Source organism: Bos mutus, chromosome 4 (assembly GCF_027580195.1).
Source record: "Bos mutus isolate GX-2022 chromosome 4, NWIPB_WYAK_1.1, whole genome shotgun sequence".
NCBI classification, from domain to species: domain Eukaryota; kingdom Metazoa; phylum Chordata; class Mammalia; order Artiodactyla; family Bovidae; genus Bos; species Bos mutus.
Window position 1 is genome coordinate 87,597,351 of NC_091620.1, and position 20,589 is coordinate 87,617,939.

The 20,589-nt window shown below is 46.0% G+C and overlaps 1 protein-coding gene across 3 annotated transcripts in view; it reads left to right on the top strand.

Moving 5' to 3' along the window:
* The window catches only part of RAPGEF5 (Rap guanine nucleotide exchange factor 5), a 234,995-nt gene extending 225,073 nt beyond the window's left edge, over positions 1–9,922 (top strand). For all 3 annotated transcript variants that reach the window (XM_070369748.1, XM_070369747.1, XM_070369749.1), the window contains 2 exons: positions 2,557–2,611; positions 5,547–9,922. In XM_070369748.1, the coding sequence (XP_070225849.1) occupies positions 2,557–2,611; positions 5,547–5,665 (174 nt within the window). In that variant the 3' untranslated portion in view covers positions 5,666–9,922. The remainder of the gene's footprint in view (positions 1–2,556; positions 2,612–5,546) is intronic.
* The last annotated feature ends 10,667 nt before the right edge of the window (positions 9,923–20,589 follow it).

Sequence of the window (20,589 nt, forward strand, 5' to 3'; positions counted from 1 at the left end):
CATTTAATTTTTTCACTATTGAGTAGAAATACAATAGAAATGCAGCCCATGAGAACAATCTAAGAAGTAGGTCATATTCAAATAATGTTTCTGGAGGTCTGCTGCATTTTAAGTAATTGTTTTAGAGTCAACATTATTACATTAGCCATAATTTGTTGAGGGTTTGCTGCCTATAGATTACCTGTGTTCAGTGTGTGTGGGCAGGACATGAAAAATGATGGCCCAAGGTCCCAACTGCTGTGTATAAAATAAATACTATATACAGATGTATTGTACAACACAGATGAATATAGCCAATATTTTATAATAACTTTAGATGGAGTATAATCTATAAAAATTTTGAATCACTGTGTTGTATACCAGAAACTATTATAATACTGTAAATCACTATATTTCAATTAGTAAGAAAAAGATGATACCCATTTAGGAAGGTTTGGAGGACCAGATTATGAATAATGTTGATTCTGGAATTATAGGGTGATGTTTGAATTTTGTATGAAACGGCGTATGGAGTCACTGTAGACTTGCAGAGCGCGGGAACAGGATGACAGATGTTTGGAGATTATTCTGCCAACTGCACAGGAGGAAGTGTAGAGGAGATTGGTCTTGTCCTAAATGCTGTCTTTCCTTTGCCATGGAAAAATGACTATGGTAGAGCAAGCTGGAAGATAGTGCAGGCACACGAGTATGAGACGAGGGGTCTTGTCAACAGGAAGGAGCTGCGTAAGAAACCTTTTCCTGGAGATGAAAAGAACTTTCGAGAACTTTAGAAATTAAAGCAGAAAACTGAAGACTAGGAAAGGGAATGTAAATAATAAGCAGGGACCAGTCTTTGTAAAGATATTGATGTTTTAGAAGATGTTCGTCTTTCATAAACATCCCCTTTCCTATCACCATTTGAGTTTCTTGAGTCTTTGATTCCACAAATCCCTGCATGCGTTCAGCAGGTGTGTGTGAGGCTATGTATGTGCTGTATGGTAGGTGCTGGGGCTGCAAGGCCCTCTTGTGGTAGCTGGTCTAGAGGAGGAGGAAAGTCCCACCCTGATCACAACACCACAAGCCCAGTAACCACTGTACCCAGAGCGGTGGGGAGGTGGAGAATGGAGTCTCCCGGGTCCAGAAGGGAGACCTCAGAAAGACTTCCTGGGGAGGAGGTGAAACTTCTGAAGTGAAACCTACCTTCCAAATGTGGACAGGTAGGTTGAGGTTGGACATGCTGCACTTTTTTAATATATTATCTTTTAAATATTTATTTTTTCTTTTTATTTGAGGTATAGTTAGTATACAGTAGTATATAAGTTATAGGTGTACAACTTTGTGATTCATAATTTTTAAAGGTTCTACCCCATTTATAGTTGTTATAAAATATTGGCCATGTTCTCTATGTTGTACTATATCCTTGTAGTTTATTTATTTTACGTGTAATAATGTGTACTGCTTAATCCCCTTCCCCTATCTTGCCTCTCCCTCCTTCCCCTCCAACTGGTGACCAACTGCTAGTTTACTCTCTATTTCTGTGAATCTGTTCTATTTTGTTATATTCACTAGTTTATTTTTTAGACTCCACGTATAAGTGATATCATACAGTGTTTGTCTTTCTCCCTCCAAGTCCATCCATATTGTTGCAGATGGCAAAATTGCATTCTTTTTACTGTCTGAGTCGTATTCCATTGTATGTATGTATATATGTCACGGCATCGTTATCCACTCACCAGCTGATGGACACTTAGGTCGCTTCCTTATCTTGACAACTGTGAATAATGCTGCTGTGAATGTTGGGGTGCATATGTCCTTTTGAATTAGTATTCATTTGCTTCAGATGTAGACCCAGGAGTGAAATTGCTGGATATGATAGTTCTGTTTTTAGGTTTTTGAGGAACCTCCATACTGTTTTCCATAGCGGCTGCCCCAGTTTACATTCCCACCGACAGTGTGCAAGGGTTCCCTTTTTTCATGTCCTCAGCAACGTTTGTGGTCTTTATGTTAGCCATTCTGACAGGTGTGAGGTAGTATCTCCTTGCGGTTTTGATTTGCATTTCTCTGATGATTAACGATACGACTGAAGCGACTTAGCAGCCGATGATTAACAGTGTTGGAACATCTTTTCATACGCTGTCAGCCATCTGTATGTCATCCTTGGAAAAATGTCTATTCAGGTTGTCTGCTCGTTTTGTAATTGGGTTGTCTGTTTTCTTGATGTTGAGTTATATGAGCTCTTTATATATTTTGCATATTAACTCCTTATCAGTCATAGTATTTACAGGTATTTTCTCGTGTTAAGTAGGTTGTTTTGTGCTGTATTCTTTACAGTATGTTTTTACAAGTCTTGGTTAGAATCTGTGCAACTGGGGTTGAGAGCCACTATTTCTGCACACAAGGTCTGGATATTCTTTTGTAATCTAAACTCAGTATACTCAATTAAAGCCATGTCTAGCGCCAAATGCAGCTTTTCTGTGTACATCCAGTGGGATTAGACCATTCAGCCCTGCCCCACTGCTACTTCAGCGACACCAGAAATGAGCCTTCCACTGATGTGCTTCCTCTCCTGCCTTTCAGCACATGATCGCCGACACTGTCCGGACCCTTAGACACTGCAGGACCAACCAGTTTGGTGAGTCGTTGAAGCTGGTTACGGCATGTTCATTTGTCACACATTGGTACAGACTATGGCCATTTCACAAGTATTTGGTGACAGAAAATTAAAACACGTGGTAAAATATAATATTCACATCATATGCATGTATTGTATTTCTCCATCTCATCACTGCATGTTTGGGACAGAGAGTAAGATAAGAAATGGCAGCTCTTCATCCTGCCCCAGCAGCAGGTTTTCACTGTACAGTGTGACTTACAACTGTCAGAAGCTCCCACTCCAGCGCCCGCCCCCGAAAGTCTTGTTTGCTCGTCCTCTGGCTCAGAATGACCTGTGGGTTTATCAGGGGTGACCCTGTCCTTCACCTCCCTGCCTGGAGCCTTCCTGGAATAGGAATATAGTTTGTAAAAGTGCCCAAAGTAGTTTTCCAGAATCTTTTCTCCTCTCCAGCGAAAACTTCCTGTCTGGAGCTTCCTTTCACTGAAAAAGTGTTTTTTTGAGCTCTTTTGTAGATTCCCCACTGAGACTAATGTATATAGGAATATTTGTTTCTTTTTAAGTCTCAGGAATAATTTACATTATGTTTAAATGATGTTAAGACATTGCAGGAAGGAAGGAAATTGAAATGTATTGAGTTCAGGGAGCTGTCACATGGGCAGTGGAATCCTGACCCCAGGGCTAGTGAATGGAGGTTATTGACTCTGTGGATGCAGAACAGAAGACCCCGGCTCTGAGAGGCTGACTCACTCAGCCGTTCCTCAGACCACCTGGCTGGTACCCTTTCCTTCACCTTGCACAGACTTTAGAGATAAAAAGGCAGTTTTTTGTTTTTTTTTTTAAAGACAGAGTTCATAATTATAAATCAATCAGAAGTGACCACTAAGTAAAACCTAACTTTAAGTAATACATACTCATTGTAAACCAATGTTTTTCAACAATACAGAACTGTAAAGTAGAATGATCAAAGTCCTACTTCCTAAGGAAAATATTGCTAACACTTTGGTACATATTCCTTAAGAATTTTCTTTCTGTTACATACTCTTAAGAATTTTCTTTCCGTTTCCAGTCTTGAGTAGCTTTATTGTCCTCCAACAAAGCAGTTGGAGTGAACTTCTGAGTGAATTACGAAATTTCTACTTGAAAGAGAGAATTATAAATACAGGACCTAATCTTCTAAATGTTCACATCAGCAAATACTATTTGATACATGCTTATATAATTCTCCATTAACTACTCAAGTATAATGCAGTTTCAATAGAAATAGCTAAGAACATTGGCATGGAGATTCATTCAAAGGTATAAGTATAATATTGCTGATGAGTAAAGGATTTGTATTTCTTTCACCCTCCTTTGCTTCCCATGCATTTTTGGGTTCTCAGCAAATTCTGGGACCTCGGTCTCACTTGCCAAGGGCTTCTGGTCTATATACACTGCACGTGTGGGCAGGAGGGTTAGAGCAGTGTGGCTGGCCTTGATCTTGCAGTCAACCTCCCATCACCAGAGGATGAGTCTGCAAGACACAAAACAAAGGAGAAATTTAAATGACCGTCAGGCCATTTGGTGTTTTGTATTTACCTATCTTTAAAAATCAAGTTTGGAACTGAATTACCTAAATTCATTTTGACAGTTTATATAGGCAGGGTTAACCGACGTCAGCACTTGGAAAGCCACTTTGAATTACAGAGTGCCCTGCAAGGGTCATGCATCATGGTTGGAAGCATTCCTCTTGCCATCTTTTTAAGACTGGAAACTTAACAACAAAATTATCTTGGGAGCATCATGTTTTCTAAAGCAAACAAGGAGGATGGTAAAACCTTTTAACTCTCGGTGCTTTTACTTTTTGAACTGGAAAGCCTTGTTTCTATTAAACCTAAGGACTACAGCCATCCATAATATACACACCTTAAGTTATTTCCTTAGAAAACATATCTGTCACAGAGGAGGGGGAAATAGGTTTTCCCCAAGAGAAAAAATTTCTGCATTAGAATGCTCAGCTTCCTGAGGGCCTTTTCCTTCTGCTCAAGCTGAACTCACCCCCTGCTTCTCCATCCGAAACCCCAGGGATCATGGAGGCTCACAGTTACCTTGTGTCTCTGGAATGTAGCTCAGCCCATCTCCACAGGCCATGAGGGGGGTTTTTGTTTGCTTGTTTTTGACTACGGGAAGTGGGCCTGCCCCATTGTCCAGGCTACTTTATCTCTGGTTCCTTATCACAACTGCCAGCAGCATGGCATGCAGGGTTCACAGTGCTCCAGAGCCTCTTGTGGCCCTTGGTCTGCTGGGCGTTTGGGAGTAGGAACCCCCTTGCCTTGTCTTTTGCTGGGCGAATGTCAGCCCATCCACATACTTCCTGAACCTGCTTTGCCTGTTAACCAGACTTTCAGTTCACTTCAGCAATGTTTGTTCACTCAGTTGCTCCCTTAAATCCTGCACCCCCCCAAAAAAAAGGACACCAAAAAATTATATGAAATAGTTAAAAAAATAAAATACTAGTGTGTCCATGTAGTCACCGGATTAGCAGTGATTTCTGACAGTTCCAGCCTATGCAAGAGCCTGTGAAGGCCATTTAGTGGGGAGCCAAGACCATGGACCTGGGTGCCTCGTGGTCTGGGCTCCAGTCCTGCTCTGCCACTTACCTGCCGTTTCTGTGCTGTTTCCTGTTTGGGGGAGAAGATCATAACAACCACTAAATACTGTATCATGTGAGGAGACATCACTCTCTCTATCAAGGTTGGTAAAACATATCTTGCCAGTCTAATCACCTCACCTGAGGAATCTAGTCTGAGCCCAGAAAGCATCTACGTGATTAGCAAACAGACATCTCTTCTGGGATTATGACAAATGAGGGTCAACCTTCTGGAGTTACACTGTATCTTCATGCAGGGTTTTACTGGTATTTAGAAATAGCTTACTGCTCTCATGAGATTGACTTTTTCCCCCTTCCCCAACATAGGAGGTGACATATCTCCAAAAGAGCACCCGGAGTTAAAGTCGTACGTGCATCACCTGTACGTCATTGACAGCCAGCAAGCCCTGTTTGAGCTCTCGCACAGGATCGAGCCGCGGGTATGAGCCTCACCGCGCACTGCCTCGCCTCCCCCGGAACCGCAGTGCCAAGCGTGTTATGTTCCTGCGAGAAAAGTTGCTGAGTTTTATCAGCATATCACAATAAGACGCACACAGCAAAGCCAGCCAGAGCGTGCTCAGGAAGTGATGTCAGCCACCTGAGTTGGGGAGAGGCTGCTATCGAAAGGAGACGGCAGAAGAGGAGGCAGAAACTTTCTCGAAATGAGAAGTCTGGCTTTTTAGGATCACCGTGTTGAGCCAATCCATTGTTCACTTTGCGACGTGCCAGCGTCAAGGCAGGAGGCCGCCCCTTGTCATGCGGTGACCAGACAGCTCGGTTAGAGTGCACAGGAGCCAGCAGGGAGCTTTACTTGGCCTGGCAGTAGATGGCTGTGTATAGGCTGTCAGAGTAGGAGCTCGTCTGAACACTCAAAGACAGTGATGGCATCTCTAGGTTTCTATGGAGATGGACTGGTCTCCATCGTTACAAACTAGGACATCACCAAAAGCTACTTGTGTCTAAGGAGGCAGTGAGCACTGGCAGCTGCCACCCCTGCTCTAATCTCCAGAAGAGAAATGTCGAGGCATGCATTTCTTAGCAGCTCAGTCACTTAGTGCTGTATGCTTGCGGGTAAAATTCATTTCTGCACAACTTGATTTACTTCTGTAAGTGAGTTAGACTAAGTTGCTTTGCCAATACGGAAAAATAGTCATCTTTAAGAAACTGACTCACTGTTTACTTTCTGGGGATTTTCTTTACATGTGCAGACAGGCTCTCATCTCTCCTCAAATACAGTACAATTTTTGACAAAAGCACAGTGCCTGCCATGTCACGGGCACTCTGTAACTGTTTCTGGGGGTGACAGAGTCACAAAAGTCCATCATCTCGCGCCTGGCAGTGCCCTCGTGTTCTCACGCTTCGGCCACCTCGTGCCTACACTCTGGAATGAGAACCACCAGTACAGGGGGTGTACATGGGATTTGATGTGTGGACCGCTTAGCGCTCCCTGGAGAAGAAGAAGGGATATAGAACAGTGGCAGTGGCCTGTCTTTCAGCAGATGGAAAGAGCCCCCAGAGATCCAAATATCTGATTTATGTTGGACACTTAGAAGTCCTGTAGCCCACCTCCCAACCAAGGCAGGGGGCCTTTCTATAATTTGCCTCTTTTTTCTTCTCAAAGTCTCAGAGTCTTTTAGATCTCTTTTTATTTCCATTTTTAGAGATTGGGGCTCCTACGGTAAATAAGACCTCTGGCTGTTCTCACGAACTGGTTTGCCTCAACCTTCAAATGAACAAAAAAGACCTGTGGGAAACAATATTGAAATCCATCCCTGCCAGCCAGATCCTTGTCACTTCGCTTAAATACAAAGTTCCCGCTTCCCATATTAGGTCCTTTCATTTCCACACATGTGGCCCTGGAGCCCCTCTCGCCAGCCCTGCCAGCTCCTCTCCTTGGTGCCTGTACAGAAGCGCTTCCTCCTCTCATCAGCGCGTCAGCACTGAGACGTGTCCAGCGTTGTTCCCTGGACTTGGCAACCACGCTGACCTGGAGAGATCACTCGAAAGAACCGCATGGAGCAAATTTGGGGAGGACTTTGAGAGTCTGTCCCATTGCGTCCTTCAGTCCTGAAAATGAACAGGGCTTGACAGAAAGGCACCATCCTGGGCTGGTCCACTCAGAGAAATGCCCCAGCCAGCTGGGAATGGAATGAAACTCACTGGAAGCAATCAGAACCATCAGAACCAGGGAAAAGCGATTTCTCTCGAGGCTGATCAAACAGTGATGCGCTCCCCTTGGCGATTACTGGTGACGGTGTGGGCTGACAGCACCCGTGTGCTTTGGTCTTTTCTCTATTCTTAGGGAGTAGCATTTAGCCATTCTGATCCTGTGAGGCTGTTTTGACATCATCTCTGTGTTTTAGAGTTTGCGTGATTATTCGCATTAGATTTACACTGCTCCATCTAGAACTACTGCAGTTGCCCCAGTGGAGAGCTATTTCAACACAGCACCTGCTGCTTGGACCTCAGCTCAGATATGTGCATGGCCAAACAAATCCACATGTACATCGGGCCTGAACAGATTCTGAGGGTGCATTTAGTTTACCCGCATGTGGTATGAGTAGAAACAGACTGGGAAGAGAAGGGTGCTTGCCTTCTGTTTCCCCCAGTCATGGGGCGCACGTGGCTCTCGGGCTCTCCCCCAGTCATGGGGCTCGTGTGGCTCTCGGGGTCTCCCCCAGTCATGGGGCGCACGTGGCTCTCAGGCTCTCCCCCACTCATGGGGCTCGTGTGGCTCTCGGGGTCTCCCCCAGTCATGGGGCGCACATGGCTCTCAGGGCAGCAAAAGGAAAGGAGGATTTTGTTCTGTTTAGATGTGCTTTTCCATCCCCATCTTCTGAAAGTCATAATCTCCAAATCTTCTGAAATTTAACAACAGTCTCCAGAGGTTTCTCTGGCAGCAGGTCTCAGAAATTTCAGAAGCACTGAGAAGGCCTGTATCTGGAACTGAAGGATTCAAGCAGGATCATGGGGACCAGATCAAGCTTAACATGAGACTCTTTCTAACAAGTCTGGAGTTGTCTCAGTGAGCAGGCTGCACAGAATTTAAGCTGGGTCCCTGTTAATAGGGGTAGGTCATATTCCCTCACCAGGAAGATGTATAAGCTCCTTTCCAACTCTTAGATTTTCACAGTTGCATAAAATCTCCGTTCACTCTGAAACATCTCATGTATCAGCAACCTTCACCAGCGAGGAGTGCATGGGCCCTTCTAAGAGGGTTCTTTTTGCTACAGCACAACTTTCAGACAGTCCTGTGTGTCTTTGGATTTGTCAGCATTCCAGCAAACCAGCCCTCTTTAGAAATTAGCAAAGGATAGTGTGCTCTTTGATCAGTTGGGTCTGACTCTTTGTGACCCCATGAACTGTAGCCCACCAGGCTCCTCTGTCCATGGGATTCTCCAGGCAAGAGTACTGGACTGGGTAGCGCCATTCCCTTCTCTAGGATCTTCCCAAACCAGGGGCTGAACCCAGGTCTCCTGCATTACAGGCAGATTCTTTACCATCTGAGCCACCAGGGAAGCCCCAGCAACAGTTCCCAATAGGCAAAATCATAACCATTCCAAAAATATTAAATTTTTTCATACACATTTGCAGATGCTCCAAAGACCACAGTTTTTTAAATTCACTCTGTTACAATCTGTACAATTGCTGAATGGTTGTAGTGATACTTCTTATCACCTACATTTACTTTATTCTGATATCTCAGAATAAATTTATTGTCTTAGACCCCTATCCACAAGCAAGTTGGGTAGAGCATACCTGAAATTCCGAGGCATGAGGACAAAGTAAAAGCCCACCCCTCTCAATTTGTGGGGAGAAGTGTACTCATCTCTGCTTAGGGAGAAGCAGTAGTGTGAAAGAGAAGGCGTTGGTGGCTTTCAATCCCTGGAGCCTGGCCTTGACGGCTGCCCTGATCCCCGCCCTGTGGTTTTGTTGTGGGCATCACTCACCACAGATCCCAAGTGTCCCTGGGTGGCACAGGGAATCCGAACTTCTCAGAAACTAGGGGCAGATCAGATCCACTGTGGTGGTCTAACACAGAGTTTCTTTTAAATGCGGTCTAATGCGGAGTTTCTTTTAAATGCTTCAAAGACGTGTCCTTAAAATTTCAGCCTGCTTATTAACCAGTGAGCCATTGTGCTTAGAACCAGTGCTGGAAAAATGTTTTTTAAAATTGCCAAAAAGTTAAATGAAAATGTACTATATAAAGCAAAGCTGTATATACTAAACATTTTTTAGCAGAGTACTATTTATTTGCATAGCCTATTTATTGTATTCGTATTACACTGTTTATTAAAGACTGGGATGAAGTCAACCAGAAGCAAGGACTCTTGAGTGCTGTGACCTTGTCAGCTTGTGTTAACAGTTAGAAGATAGAAAACCTGCAATCAGGGCGCCTACCTAACTTCTCAGGGACTACACTTTGTAGTTTTCCACCATTAGAAGAGCTGGTAAATATGAAACACTTGTGGAATTACCAGAATTGCCATTAACAGTATTTTCTTTCTCATATCTCATGCTTTCTGCTTCTGTACATATGACTGTGCTGTGTATTTATCAAAGCTAGTAAGCAATAATTTATATGTAAAAATGGCCAAGCAATATAAGGTGAAAACTTACGTAAGTTACTGTTACCTTGTATTTTCAAGTGTTTTTTTAAAAAACTGCTTTTCCAAATATAAGATTATGTTAAAGATACACTATTCACGCCTCAGAACGTCTTGCTTTGTGATGTTTGGGGACTCTATAGCCAGTATTCTGGTACCATATTATGCTCAGATTGAAACTCAGGAATCGTTTACCCAGAGTGTGCTACAGGTAGGTGAGGAGATTCTCAGGTGGCCTGTGGAAGCCAAAATCATTTATGGAGTTATTGCAGAACCTAAACATGCTGTGTTGGAAATCGCGTCCTTTTCTGGGATGTGCAGAGTCTGACAACCCTCACCAGCACCTCACCTCACTCAAGTGGAATGGGGTACTCTCCCTAGCCAGCCCAGACATGGAGGGAAGTTCCAGGCCCTTGTGGGGATGCTCGAGGCTGGGGCCAGCGGCAGCACAAGAGCCGGGGTGAGATGCTGAAGCAGAAGGGTGGTAATGATATGCTCCACAGGCCGGAAAGACATTAGACTGTCACACCAACTCTCCTCTAGCCCTTCTATACATCCTGCCCATTGGTGTCAAGCTTGGCCTCTGGCATGTGCTGATCCTTCCCTGCAGGAGGATTATGTTGGATTGAGTACCGGCTAAACGTCATCCTCTGTGCAGTGAAAAAGGCAAGGAGTGACCTGTGTGGCTTGGAGACTGAAGCTTTGAGGTAGCCTGTGGCCGCCATGTCTCTTCTGTGAGACCCACAGTGCCCAGGTAGAGGTGTCTCCATCCACTGGACTCTCCAGCTTGTGGACGATGTATCACTTGAGGGAGAGAGAGAACACCCTCATTAGAAGCTACTGAGACTGAATGGAGGGGTGGGATGAGCGACCCCTGGGCAGCATTTCACCACGGCTGACTAATGCAGTCTCTAGGACACCGGGGAGAATTAAGGCAACAGCAGGGCCTTTCCCAGCAGCCATGGCTCTGGGGTGTCTCATATCTGGTAAGTCTGTTTCTCCTGGAGAACCATGTATGGAGATGGATGGCCAAGTTCAAACTACGGGAGCTATCTTGATTGCTCACATCCAATAGCCCTTGCTCATCTAGTTCTCCACCAGCTGCTGTGTCCCCACATCCCTGCATGAGGTCAGGCCCTCACTATTCATTACTTCAACCATTACAGTGACCTATTTAGGCTTCCTCCCTTTCATCTAAATATTCCCTTTCAAAATTGATTTTTTTTTTCTTTCCTCTCTTTTTTTTTTTTTTGCTAAAATACAGATCCTAGCTCAAAATCCTTCAGCAGCACCTCCCAAGCTATAGAAGTAAACCTCAATAGCATACAAGTTCTTCACATTCTGCCCTCTTAGTTATCCGTCCAGGGGCTAAAGAGATTGGGAAGATAAATAATTTGGTACCCCCCCCTTTAAACTGCTGTTCTACATGGGGAGATTCATTGATTCTTACTAATAAGAATGCCAGATGAAAATAATATGCACCAGACATTTGCTAAATAAGTAATATGAGACTTACTTGCTCCTTACAAAGGTGTGGAATCTTGAAGCCACACTGAGGATGCAGAGCTCGCTAGGGTTGGAGGGAGGGGGGCAGGGGCTCTACCAGGATTTGCCCAGGCGGGCAGAATTGCCTTCGCTATCAGAGACGAGCTCTTCCCTACCAGAGAAGTTCCAACAGACCTAAAACCAGCCAGCAATTCAGTCATCAGATGAGCAATCTGGGAGAAGATCTCTAAGATCACTTTCAGTCCCTGGCTATTAAGAAAACTGGTGCAGATCTGCAATTGCTAGAGATAATTGGTTTTGTTTTGTTTCAGGAAGTGACTAGGCCGATGAGGGAAATAAGAACTGTTCATGGCCCTTTGTGTCCCGTTGACCTGGGCTGGGCCTCAGCTGGGAGGGAATGGCAGTGGGCCAAGAGCGGAAGGGCGCCTCACCCTTCCCGGCCCGGCGGCCCCTGCTGACTCCACAGTACAGTCCCAGCAGACATGAAGGCCTGCAATAAACAGACAAATAAAGCCCTGGAATCCACTCAGCAGGGTCTGCTTCCAGCACAGAGCCAGCTGCTGCCTCCCCAGGGGTAAGGAGGGTCCACGGTGAGGGTGAACCTCGTCCTTTCAGTTGTCATCATATTCCTGGCTGCTGCCACCTGGCCTCACTCTGCCTTCTCGCCCAGGCCCCCTGACTGGAGCCAGCACTCAAGTCTGGCCGGACTTTTCTCCTGCCCACCCCAACACACTGTGCCTGGGACGCTTCTGCACCTACCCCGCCCCAAGTAAGGCTTGTCCATTCCCAGATCCTCCTGGGTGACCCATCCTGCACTGAATCCCCTTATCACTGTCTCAGTTCCTAGACCAGGTCCCATCCACAACTCTTTGGGGAACCACCCTGCATGGTCTCTCCACCCATCTTGCGTGGGCTGCCTTGAGGGTGAGGAAGAGGACCAACCTAGCCTGTGAGGCTAGACTGCCAGGTTCGAATCAGACTCAGGCATTGAAGAGTTGGGAGAACCAGCAAAAGTTTCCACTGCCATCTTAGCTGCTATTTCTGCACCTCAGAAAATGGAAGTTCATATGCCTTCTCCCTTACAAGGTGGTATGAGAAATAAGATGAGACAATAAACAAGACAGATAAGGAAAATATTTGGTAGTATATCTGATGATACGAGGTTCCTAAAGAAAAAAATGCTAAAGCAGGGAAGGGGGTTGGAGAGTGCCAGGGAGAGGGTCAAAGTGCCAGGACAGGCCTTTGTAATGAGTTGAATCAGGCCCCCTCAAAACTCATGTGTTAACGGTCCCAACCCCCAGGATCTCAGAATGTGACTTTATTGCGAGACAGGACCTTTACAGAGGTTATGAAGTTAAAATGAAGTCCTTATGGTGTAAGCCGTCTAGTAGGACCCATGTTCTTATGAAAAGAAGTGAAAGTGTTCGTCGCTCAGTCGTGTCCAACTCTTGCAACACCATGGACTGTAGCCCACCAGGCTCCTCTGTCTGTAGAACTCTCCAGGCAAGAATACTGGAGTGGGTTGCCAGTTCCTTCTTCAGGAGAACTTCCCAACCCAGGAATCGAACCTGCCTCTCCTACTTGGCAGGCGGATTCTTTACTACTGAGCCACCTGGGAATCACATTTGATACTTAATGACAGTTTGTGGACTGAGGGCCTCCACAAATTTGTGGGGACCAAAATGTGAGACATTCAGGCCATCTGGTGGCATGTGCTGATCCTGCTCAGCATTTAGGTCTCAGTTGTAGATTCCTGTTCTTGAGGTCCTGGTTAAATCAAAGGTCACAATGAGGCACTGTTGTGAGTGAGAGGCTTGGCTGCTCTGCTTTACTGGGCCATGGTCCAGTGGGTTCTTGTTTTGTTTTTGCAACACAACGCAGAGTCTTAAAAAAAATTACAGAAATCAAGGGAATGAGAAAGGAGCCAAGCTGGAGAACGTTGACACTTGAAAGGGTCAGGCAGGCACTATCTGTCATCTGCTTTCTCCGAAGGGGATGAGGCTTCCTGGTGGATCAGCTGATACAGAATCTGCCTGCAATGCAGGAGACCCAGGTTCGATCCCTTGGTCAAGAAGATCCTCTGGAGGAGGGCATGACTACCTTCTCCAGTATTCTTGCCTGGAGAATTCCATGGACAGAGGAGCCTGTTGGGCTACAGTTCATTGGGTCACAAAGAGTTGGACATGACTGAGCGAACTTTCTTTCAAGGGGATGAGAGTGAGAGCCAGGCTGGAATGGATCAGGCAAGTTCCTCTGCACCCCCTGCTGTTGACCATTAAGTGAAAAGTCCCAAACAAGCCTACAAAGCACCTCCTGATCTGAGCCCTGCTTGGTTCCCCAGCCTGTCCTCTGGGTACTGCTCCCCACCCCACCGCACTCCCCAAGAGACACACGTTCACTTCACTTCAGCCAGGCTCAACCTTTCAGGCAAGCCCGCAAGCCAGAGGATTATCCATTCTACCATCCCCATTACCCAGCGGGCACTCCGGCACTAGGTGGCGCTGTGCTCTCGCGGGGCTACGGCCGTGAACGAGAAGCACGATCCGCCCTGAACGCGCGCACCTGCCCCGGGTGAGGCCGCCGCCGGCAGCTGCTCGCTGCCCCTCTAAGGGACGCTCCAGCCTCAGCACCGCGGGGGAGGCTGGCCCGGGCCCTCCGGCCTGCGTGGATTTCCTCCCCCCTGGCTGTCCCCACCGGCCCAGGTTTAGCCCTCAGGTAGGTGTCCCCAGGCGCAGGTGAAGGGCACATTCACGGCCCAGCAATGCTGCAGCGTCCGCGGGATTCGCAGCCTTGCGGGGCCAGCGCTGCACGCTCCAAGACCCCGCGGGTGACGGGAGTTGGCTGAAGAGCTCCGGGGGCTGTGGTCGCTCTCAGCGCCTTCCCAGTGTTGTGATGTCTGAGGAGCTGGAAGCGATTCCAGCACATTCCTGAATGCATATAGCTGGGGTGAATCCAAGTCCCCTTTCCCAGAGCAGATACCAGCGAGGCCACACCTGAGGTCTGTGCCAGCAGTCCAGAGCCACCACGCTCACGGTGACCCAGGGCCACCACGGTCACGTTCTTCCTCGAGGCCCTGAACACCGTCCGCAGTTCAGAGGAGACCTCGGGAGGCATTAGCTGAGCCCTGCTCAGAAACGACCCTCTCTCGCTGCTAGGGACGCGGAGAACCCTTGTCCTCTGCTCCATCCCACCTCGTCTCCCCAGCAGTCCTGCCAGGACTAAACTTTGGCCACTCTCAGATCCCACGAGGGCTAAGTATTTCCCTGACTCTCACAGTGGCTGAGCACCCTTGTTGCCCCCCATGAACAAGCTGCTGGAACATTCCCAGGTGTTACTAGCCTGGTGCCCCAAATTGGGGTGGAGGGGGATGGAATGAAGGGATAAAGCTTGCTTTCCTTCCTTCCTCTTCTTTCCCATGAAAGAGCCTTGACGGCAGATTCAGATGGAAAAGAAGGACAGGTCCCCTCAGTCACACGCAATGGCCCCAGTGGTCGAGGCTGGGCTCCTTTTGTTCTTTGACACCACCGGGGTTGGGGCCACAGATTCTCTGGAGAGTCCAGAGTCAAGATGTGGGGAGCAGCCAACGGCCCTCCTGGAACCCACGTTTCACATTATGCATTGAAATTCCCATAGGCCTGGGGCTGAGCTTACCCTGCAGAATCAAAGAGGTCAGTAAAGGCGGGGGACAAAGCACAGACTCAGCCTGGAAGCCAGAAGACACCATACAGACAGAGATAAACAGGCATTTCAGAGCAGCACAGGGCGGGGCCTGGGACGCTGCCTCTTCTCTGGCTGGCCGTGCCTGGCCACTGGGTCTCCAAACAGTCCTTCCGTTTTGGAGATGCCAGCTTGTTTTGGACCCAAGGCTTGACTGTTTTAGGGTCGGAGTGGGGAGGATTGATTGGATCACAAACGGCCTTTGGATGATAAGTACGGCAGTTTGTATGTTTCATATTCTGGTACTCAGCCCTCCCCATGGGGAGACGCTGTTTTTGTTTGTTTTTAAGTTTATTTTACTGAAGTAGAGTTGATTTACAATCTTGTGTTAATTTCTTCTATACAGCAATGTGATTTTCAGTGTTATATATATATATACACACATACATGCACAAACATATACAGATTCTTTCTAATATTCTTTTCCATTATGGTTTATCACAGGGTATTGAATATGGTTCCCTATGCTCTACAGTAGGACCTGTTGTCTATCCCTTCTCTATATAATAGTTTGCATCTTCTAATCCCAACTCCCAGTCCATCCCTTCCTCACCCACCACCCCTTGGCACCCACAAGTCTATGTCTGTTTCTGTTTCATAGATATGTTCTTTTGGAAGCAGTCTTTTCATTTACCATTTAATCTTTAAAAAAAAAAATGATTTATCTTGACTGTGCTGGATCTTAGTTGCTGCTCGTGGTCTTCCTCCCTAGTTGCGGGAGCCGGGGCCACTGCTTCTCATGGCGGCTCCTCTCGTTGCAGACTACGGGCTCCAGGTACACAGCCTTCAGCAGTTACATTTTTCAGACCCTAGAGCACAGACTCAGTAGTTGTGATGCATGGGCTTAGTTGCTCCGTGGCATGTGGAATCTTTCAGGGCCAGGGATTGAACCCATGTTCCCTTCAATGGCAGGTGGATTCTTATCCACTCTACCACCAGGGGAGTCCCTGGAAACTGTTTTTTGACAGAGTTACTTTTCCTTTATGAAAAGTTCCCAATCTTAGGGTTTTTTAAATGATTCAAATTCTGGCAGTTCAGAGTTGCTTAGTGTCTTTGGGTAGGTGTTAAAGAACAGCTGGGTTTTCTCCCACTGTTTTCTTTGCCCTTTGGTTTATTTCACTCAGTGTTCCAGTAGAAAGATCCTTGGAGTGTGAGTCAGGGAAACCTGAATTCTGGTGCCTGCCCCACGTTCTTCCAGGAACTGTGGCCTTGGGCAAGTCATTTATCTTCACTGAGACCAGTTCTCTGACATTCTGAGATGATGTGGAATCACAGGGAGGGAGGAGGGTTTGGTTAGTTCACTATGTCACCATGTAACAGCTGTTTTGATTCTCTCGGAGAGTTCATTCATTCATTCATTTGTTCATCAACTATTTAATATATGTAGAGATCATGACAGACATGAAGATGCAAAGATGACAAAGACATGGTCCCCACTGATGAACAGGCATGGTGGAAAGTGTGCTGATTTTCTGAGGGACGCGGCCAGGTCCCAGCGCTGATTAGCTGTGAGAGCTCAGCTAAGTTTTGATGACTTCTCTGAGCTCTAGTCTGCTTGCTGGTGTGATGGGGTTATTGCATAGGGTGACCAACCATCTGATTTGTCTGAGACTGAAGAGTTTCTTAGGACCCAGGACTCTTGGAACTAAAACCTAGAAGGTTCCAGACAAACTGGTAGGAGTTGGTCACCTATCTGAGAGATGAATTGAAATGACACATAGATAGAGACTAAGCCCAGGGACTTCCCTGGTGGCTCAGACAGTAAAGCCTCTGCCTATAATGCGGGAGACCTGGGTTCAATCCCTCGGTTGGGGAGATCTCCTGGAGAAGGGAATGGCAACCCCCTCCAGTATTCTTGCCTGGAAAATCCCATGGACGGTGGAACCTGGTAGGCTGCAGTCCATGGGGTCGCAAAGAGTCAGACACAACTGAGCGACTTCACTTTCACTTTTCAAGCCCAGTGCCCAGCATCTGCTAGCTGCTTTGTCAATATAGCCCTTCTTTGGGTATATGCCCACACAGCCAGACACCCCCACCCACACACCTCATCACAGGGTAAAGGGAAAAGAAAAAATGTAAGCAAACAAATATGCTATAGCTAAGGTAGCTATGGGAGAGAAGGACTGCTGAGAAGCCAGGAGAGGCTGCAGAGGGCGGGAGCCTGGCGTGGGGGAGAGGCGGGTTAAGTGAGGGTCCTGATTAGGGAGATGCAGTCTGTGCCTGAAATATTTGTAAATGCTTGAAAGTTTAACAGCTTCGGGCTCTTAAGGGGTGTTCTGTGTGGTTAGAACAAGCAGGGAAGATCCTAAAGGTAGGTTTGATTCATATTGTAAAGGCCCTATGTATGATTCTAAAAGACTTGGCTGTCATTTTGAAAGTTTCCAAACACTTTTGATGATGCATCCTTCTGGTGAAAAAAGGTGAAAACTGACACCCTTCCAAATACATGTATATTTATGTATAAATAATGCACATGTGTAAGGAAATAAAGCATACCAAAAAACCCAGAAATGTTTAAAGAAGCAGATGAAAGGCAAATATAAGTAGAAGTTCTGTTTTCTTTCTGTTCTCCAGTGATTTATTTTGTCTGCTTCCTCAAGTATTCACACCCCATTTGAGAGATCACTTCTCTTGGTGGTGGAGAATCATGGCAGGCTTTAAAGCAAAAAAAACTTCACCTGATCAGGTTTGATTTTCAGCAAGTGACCCTGGGTGCTTAAAGCAGGGCATGGAGGCAAACCAGCCATTAGGAGACTTGTCAGAGTCCAAGAGAAGGTATCAGTGGCCCACACTCAGGTGGCAGCATAGGTGTGCAGGGAAGACACCAGACTGGGGAGGGATTTAGGAGGTGAAAGCAAGAGGACAGGTGACTAAGAGTGGGTCTGTTGAGTTAAATAAGTGCATGCATGCAGGCCTCTTGAAAGATGTCCTCACACAGAGGTGCTCCCTGGAACTACATTCAATTTCAATGACATTTTTGATCCACACTCCAGATGTGATGCAAGGGAAGTCAGAGCTGTATTATGACTTTCATGGGCCTTAGACACTTTGCCTTCAATGAGCCCCTTTCTCCATTAAAAATAATAATAATAAAATATATTTATATATAAATAAGTATATATGTATGAAAGCATCTGAATGAATTGTATAGAGAGGAATATAATAAAGTAGTATTAATATTATATTCCATTTTTATCTTGATTTTAGAAGAAAGTAAAATACTCGCATGGGTTTCTAAAGGTATGGTGCACCTTAGGCACCGTGCCTGTGGTGCCCAAAGGCTAAGTCAGTCCTGGAAGCCTGTCAGACTCTGGGGATGTGGCATTCTGGCAGGTTCAACGTGAGCATGGAGCGCCATCTAGTGGCTCACATGTTTGCAAGGCAGCCGAGCTGCTGCTCTGTAAAACTTGGACTCAGCATCCCAGATCAGACCCAATCTGTCTTATGGCTGCTTGACTCATCTCCAGACAGCCCTGGATGCTGGGTTTTGAGACTGATTGGCAGGCAGACAAAACGAAACCTCAAGAGTGCAACAAGGGCACAGGAGAGCCCCCAAATCAGCTAAGAGCCAAAGTTTAATCTTTTCATCTAACAAGTTATTTAATGCAGTAGTAGTTTTCAGCATTTTGGGGCTTGAGGCAATACACTGAATGGGGCTATAAGTGGACTCCAGTTTAGGAAAGCAAGTTTTAAAAAACAAAAAAAATTGGTTTTGCAGTGTTCTCTCAGTATTTCCTATTTTCTTCTCCACTAGGATTCCTTCTGTATCTGCAAGGCAGTTATCCAGTATTTGATAAGAGGCCAGACTTTTTTTTTTTTTCGTGGCCATGTTGCATTCCTTGGAGTATCTTAGATTCCCTGACCAAGGACTGAACCCAGGCCCATGGCAGTGAAAACCTGGAGTCTTAACCATTGAGCCTCCAGGGAAATTCCTATATGATCTTTTAAATTTGCTTTTGAATTAGGCTTGCTAATATCTTATTGGGTTTCTCTTATTGAAAAATTTACATCTATATTCATCAGGGATATTGGCCTATAATTTTCTTAAGTTGTAGTGTCCTTATCTGGCCAGAGTATTACTGGCCTTGTAAAATGAACCTGGAAATGTTCCCTCTTTTCAGTTTTTTGAAAGAGTTTGAGTACTGTTAATTCTTCTTTAAACATTTGGTAGAGTTCACTAGTGAAATCACCTTGTCCTAAACTTTTCTTTGTTTGGAAGTTTTTGATTACTGATTCAGTCTCCTTACTCATTATTGGTCTGTTCATATCTTCTACTTCGTAATTCAGTCTGCTGCTACTGCTAAATCACGTTAGTCGTGTCCGACTCTGTGATACCCCATAGACGGCAGCCCACTAGGCTCCCCCATCCCTGGGATTCTCCAGGCAAGAACACTGGAGTGGGTTGCCATTTCCTTCTCCAATGCATGAAAGTGAAAAGTGAAAGTGAAGTCGTTCAGTTGTGTCCGACTCTTAGCGACCCCATGGACTGCAGCCCACCAGGCTCCTCTGTCCATGGGAGTTTCCAGGCAAGAGTACTGGAGTGAGTCTGGATAGGTTGTAAATTTCTAGGAATTGACTCATTTCTTCTAGGTTATCAAACTTGTTGGCATATAATTATTCACTACTATCTCATGATCTTTTGTATTTCTGTGGCAAATTGTAATATCTCCTCTTTCGTTTCTGATTTTATTTGAGTCTTTTTATCCTTAGTTAGCCAGCCAAAGGTTTGTCCATGTGTGCGGCTCCTGACTTAGAACTCTGCATGGGGCAAGAGAGAAACAAGCCTCTTTGGCAGTGTTCACACAGCTGGAGAATCCAGGCACTTCCTCTCACACTCCCACCTTCCCGCATAGGAGACATCACAGGCTGAGAAAATTTCTCTTGTCCCTTAAGCTGAGCTACCCAGGAGAGGCGTGGTGTAGGTAAAGTCAGATGTTCCTCTTACCCTCTCTGATGCGTTCAGTTGCAGATTTTTGTCCTTGTTGCTCCAGTCACGTGCTGGAACCTCTGCTGGATTCTTGGACTTCCACAGAGTCTCTCTGATCTGTGGGTGATTGTCTAATTGGTGATTCTTGTAGGGGAAGATGATAGAAAGCTTCTATTTTTGCCATTTTGATGATGTCACTTTCCAACAGATATCTTTAAAGATATAAACTCATAAAGTTTACTCAAGAAATAAATAGTAATAAATAGTATGAAAGTCGCTCAGTCATGTCCAACTCTTTGTGACCTCCTGGACTCTACAGTCCATGGGATTCTCGAGGCCAGAATACTGGAGTGGGTAGCCTTTCCCTTCTCCAGGGGATCTTCCCAAACCAGGGATCAAACCAAGGTCTCCCACATTACAGGCGGATTCTTTACCAGCTGAGCCACAAGGGAAACCCAAGAATACTGGAGTAGGTAGCCTATCCCTTCTCCAGCAGATCTTCCCAACCCAGGAATCAAACCAGGGTCTCAGCATTGTGGGCGGATTCTTTACCAGCAGCCCAATACTTGTATATCAAATGAAGCAACTGAATTCATAGTTTAAAGTCTATATC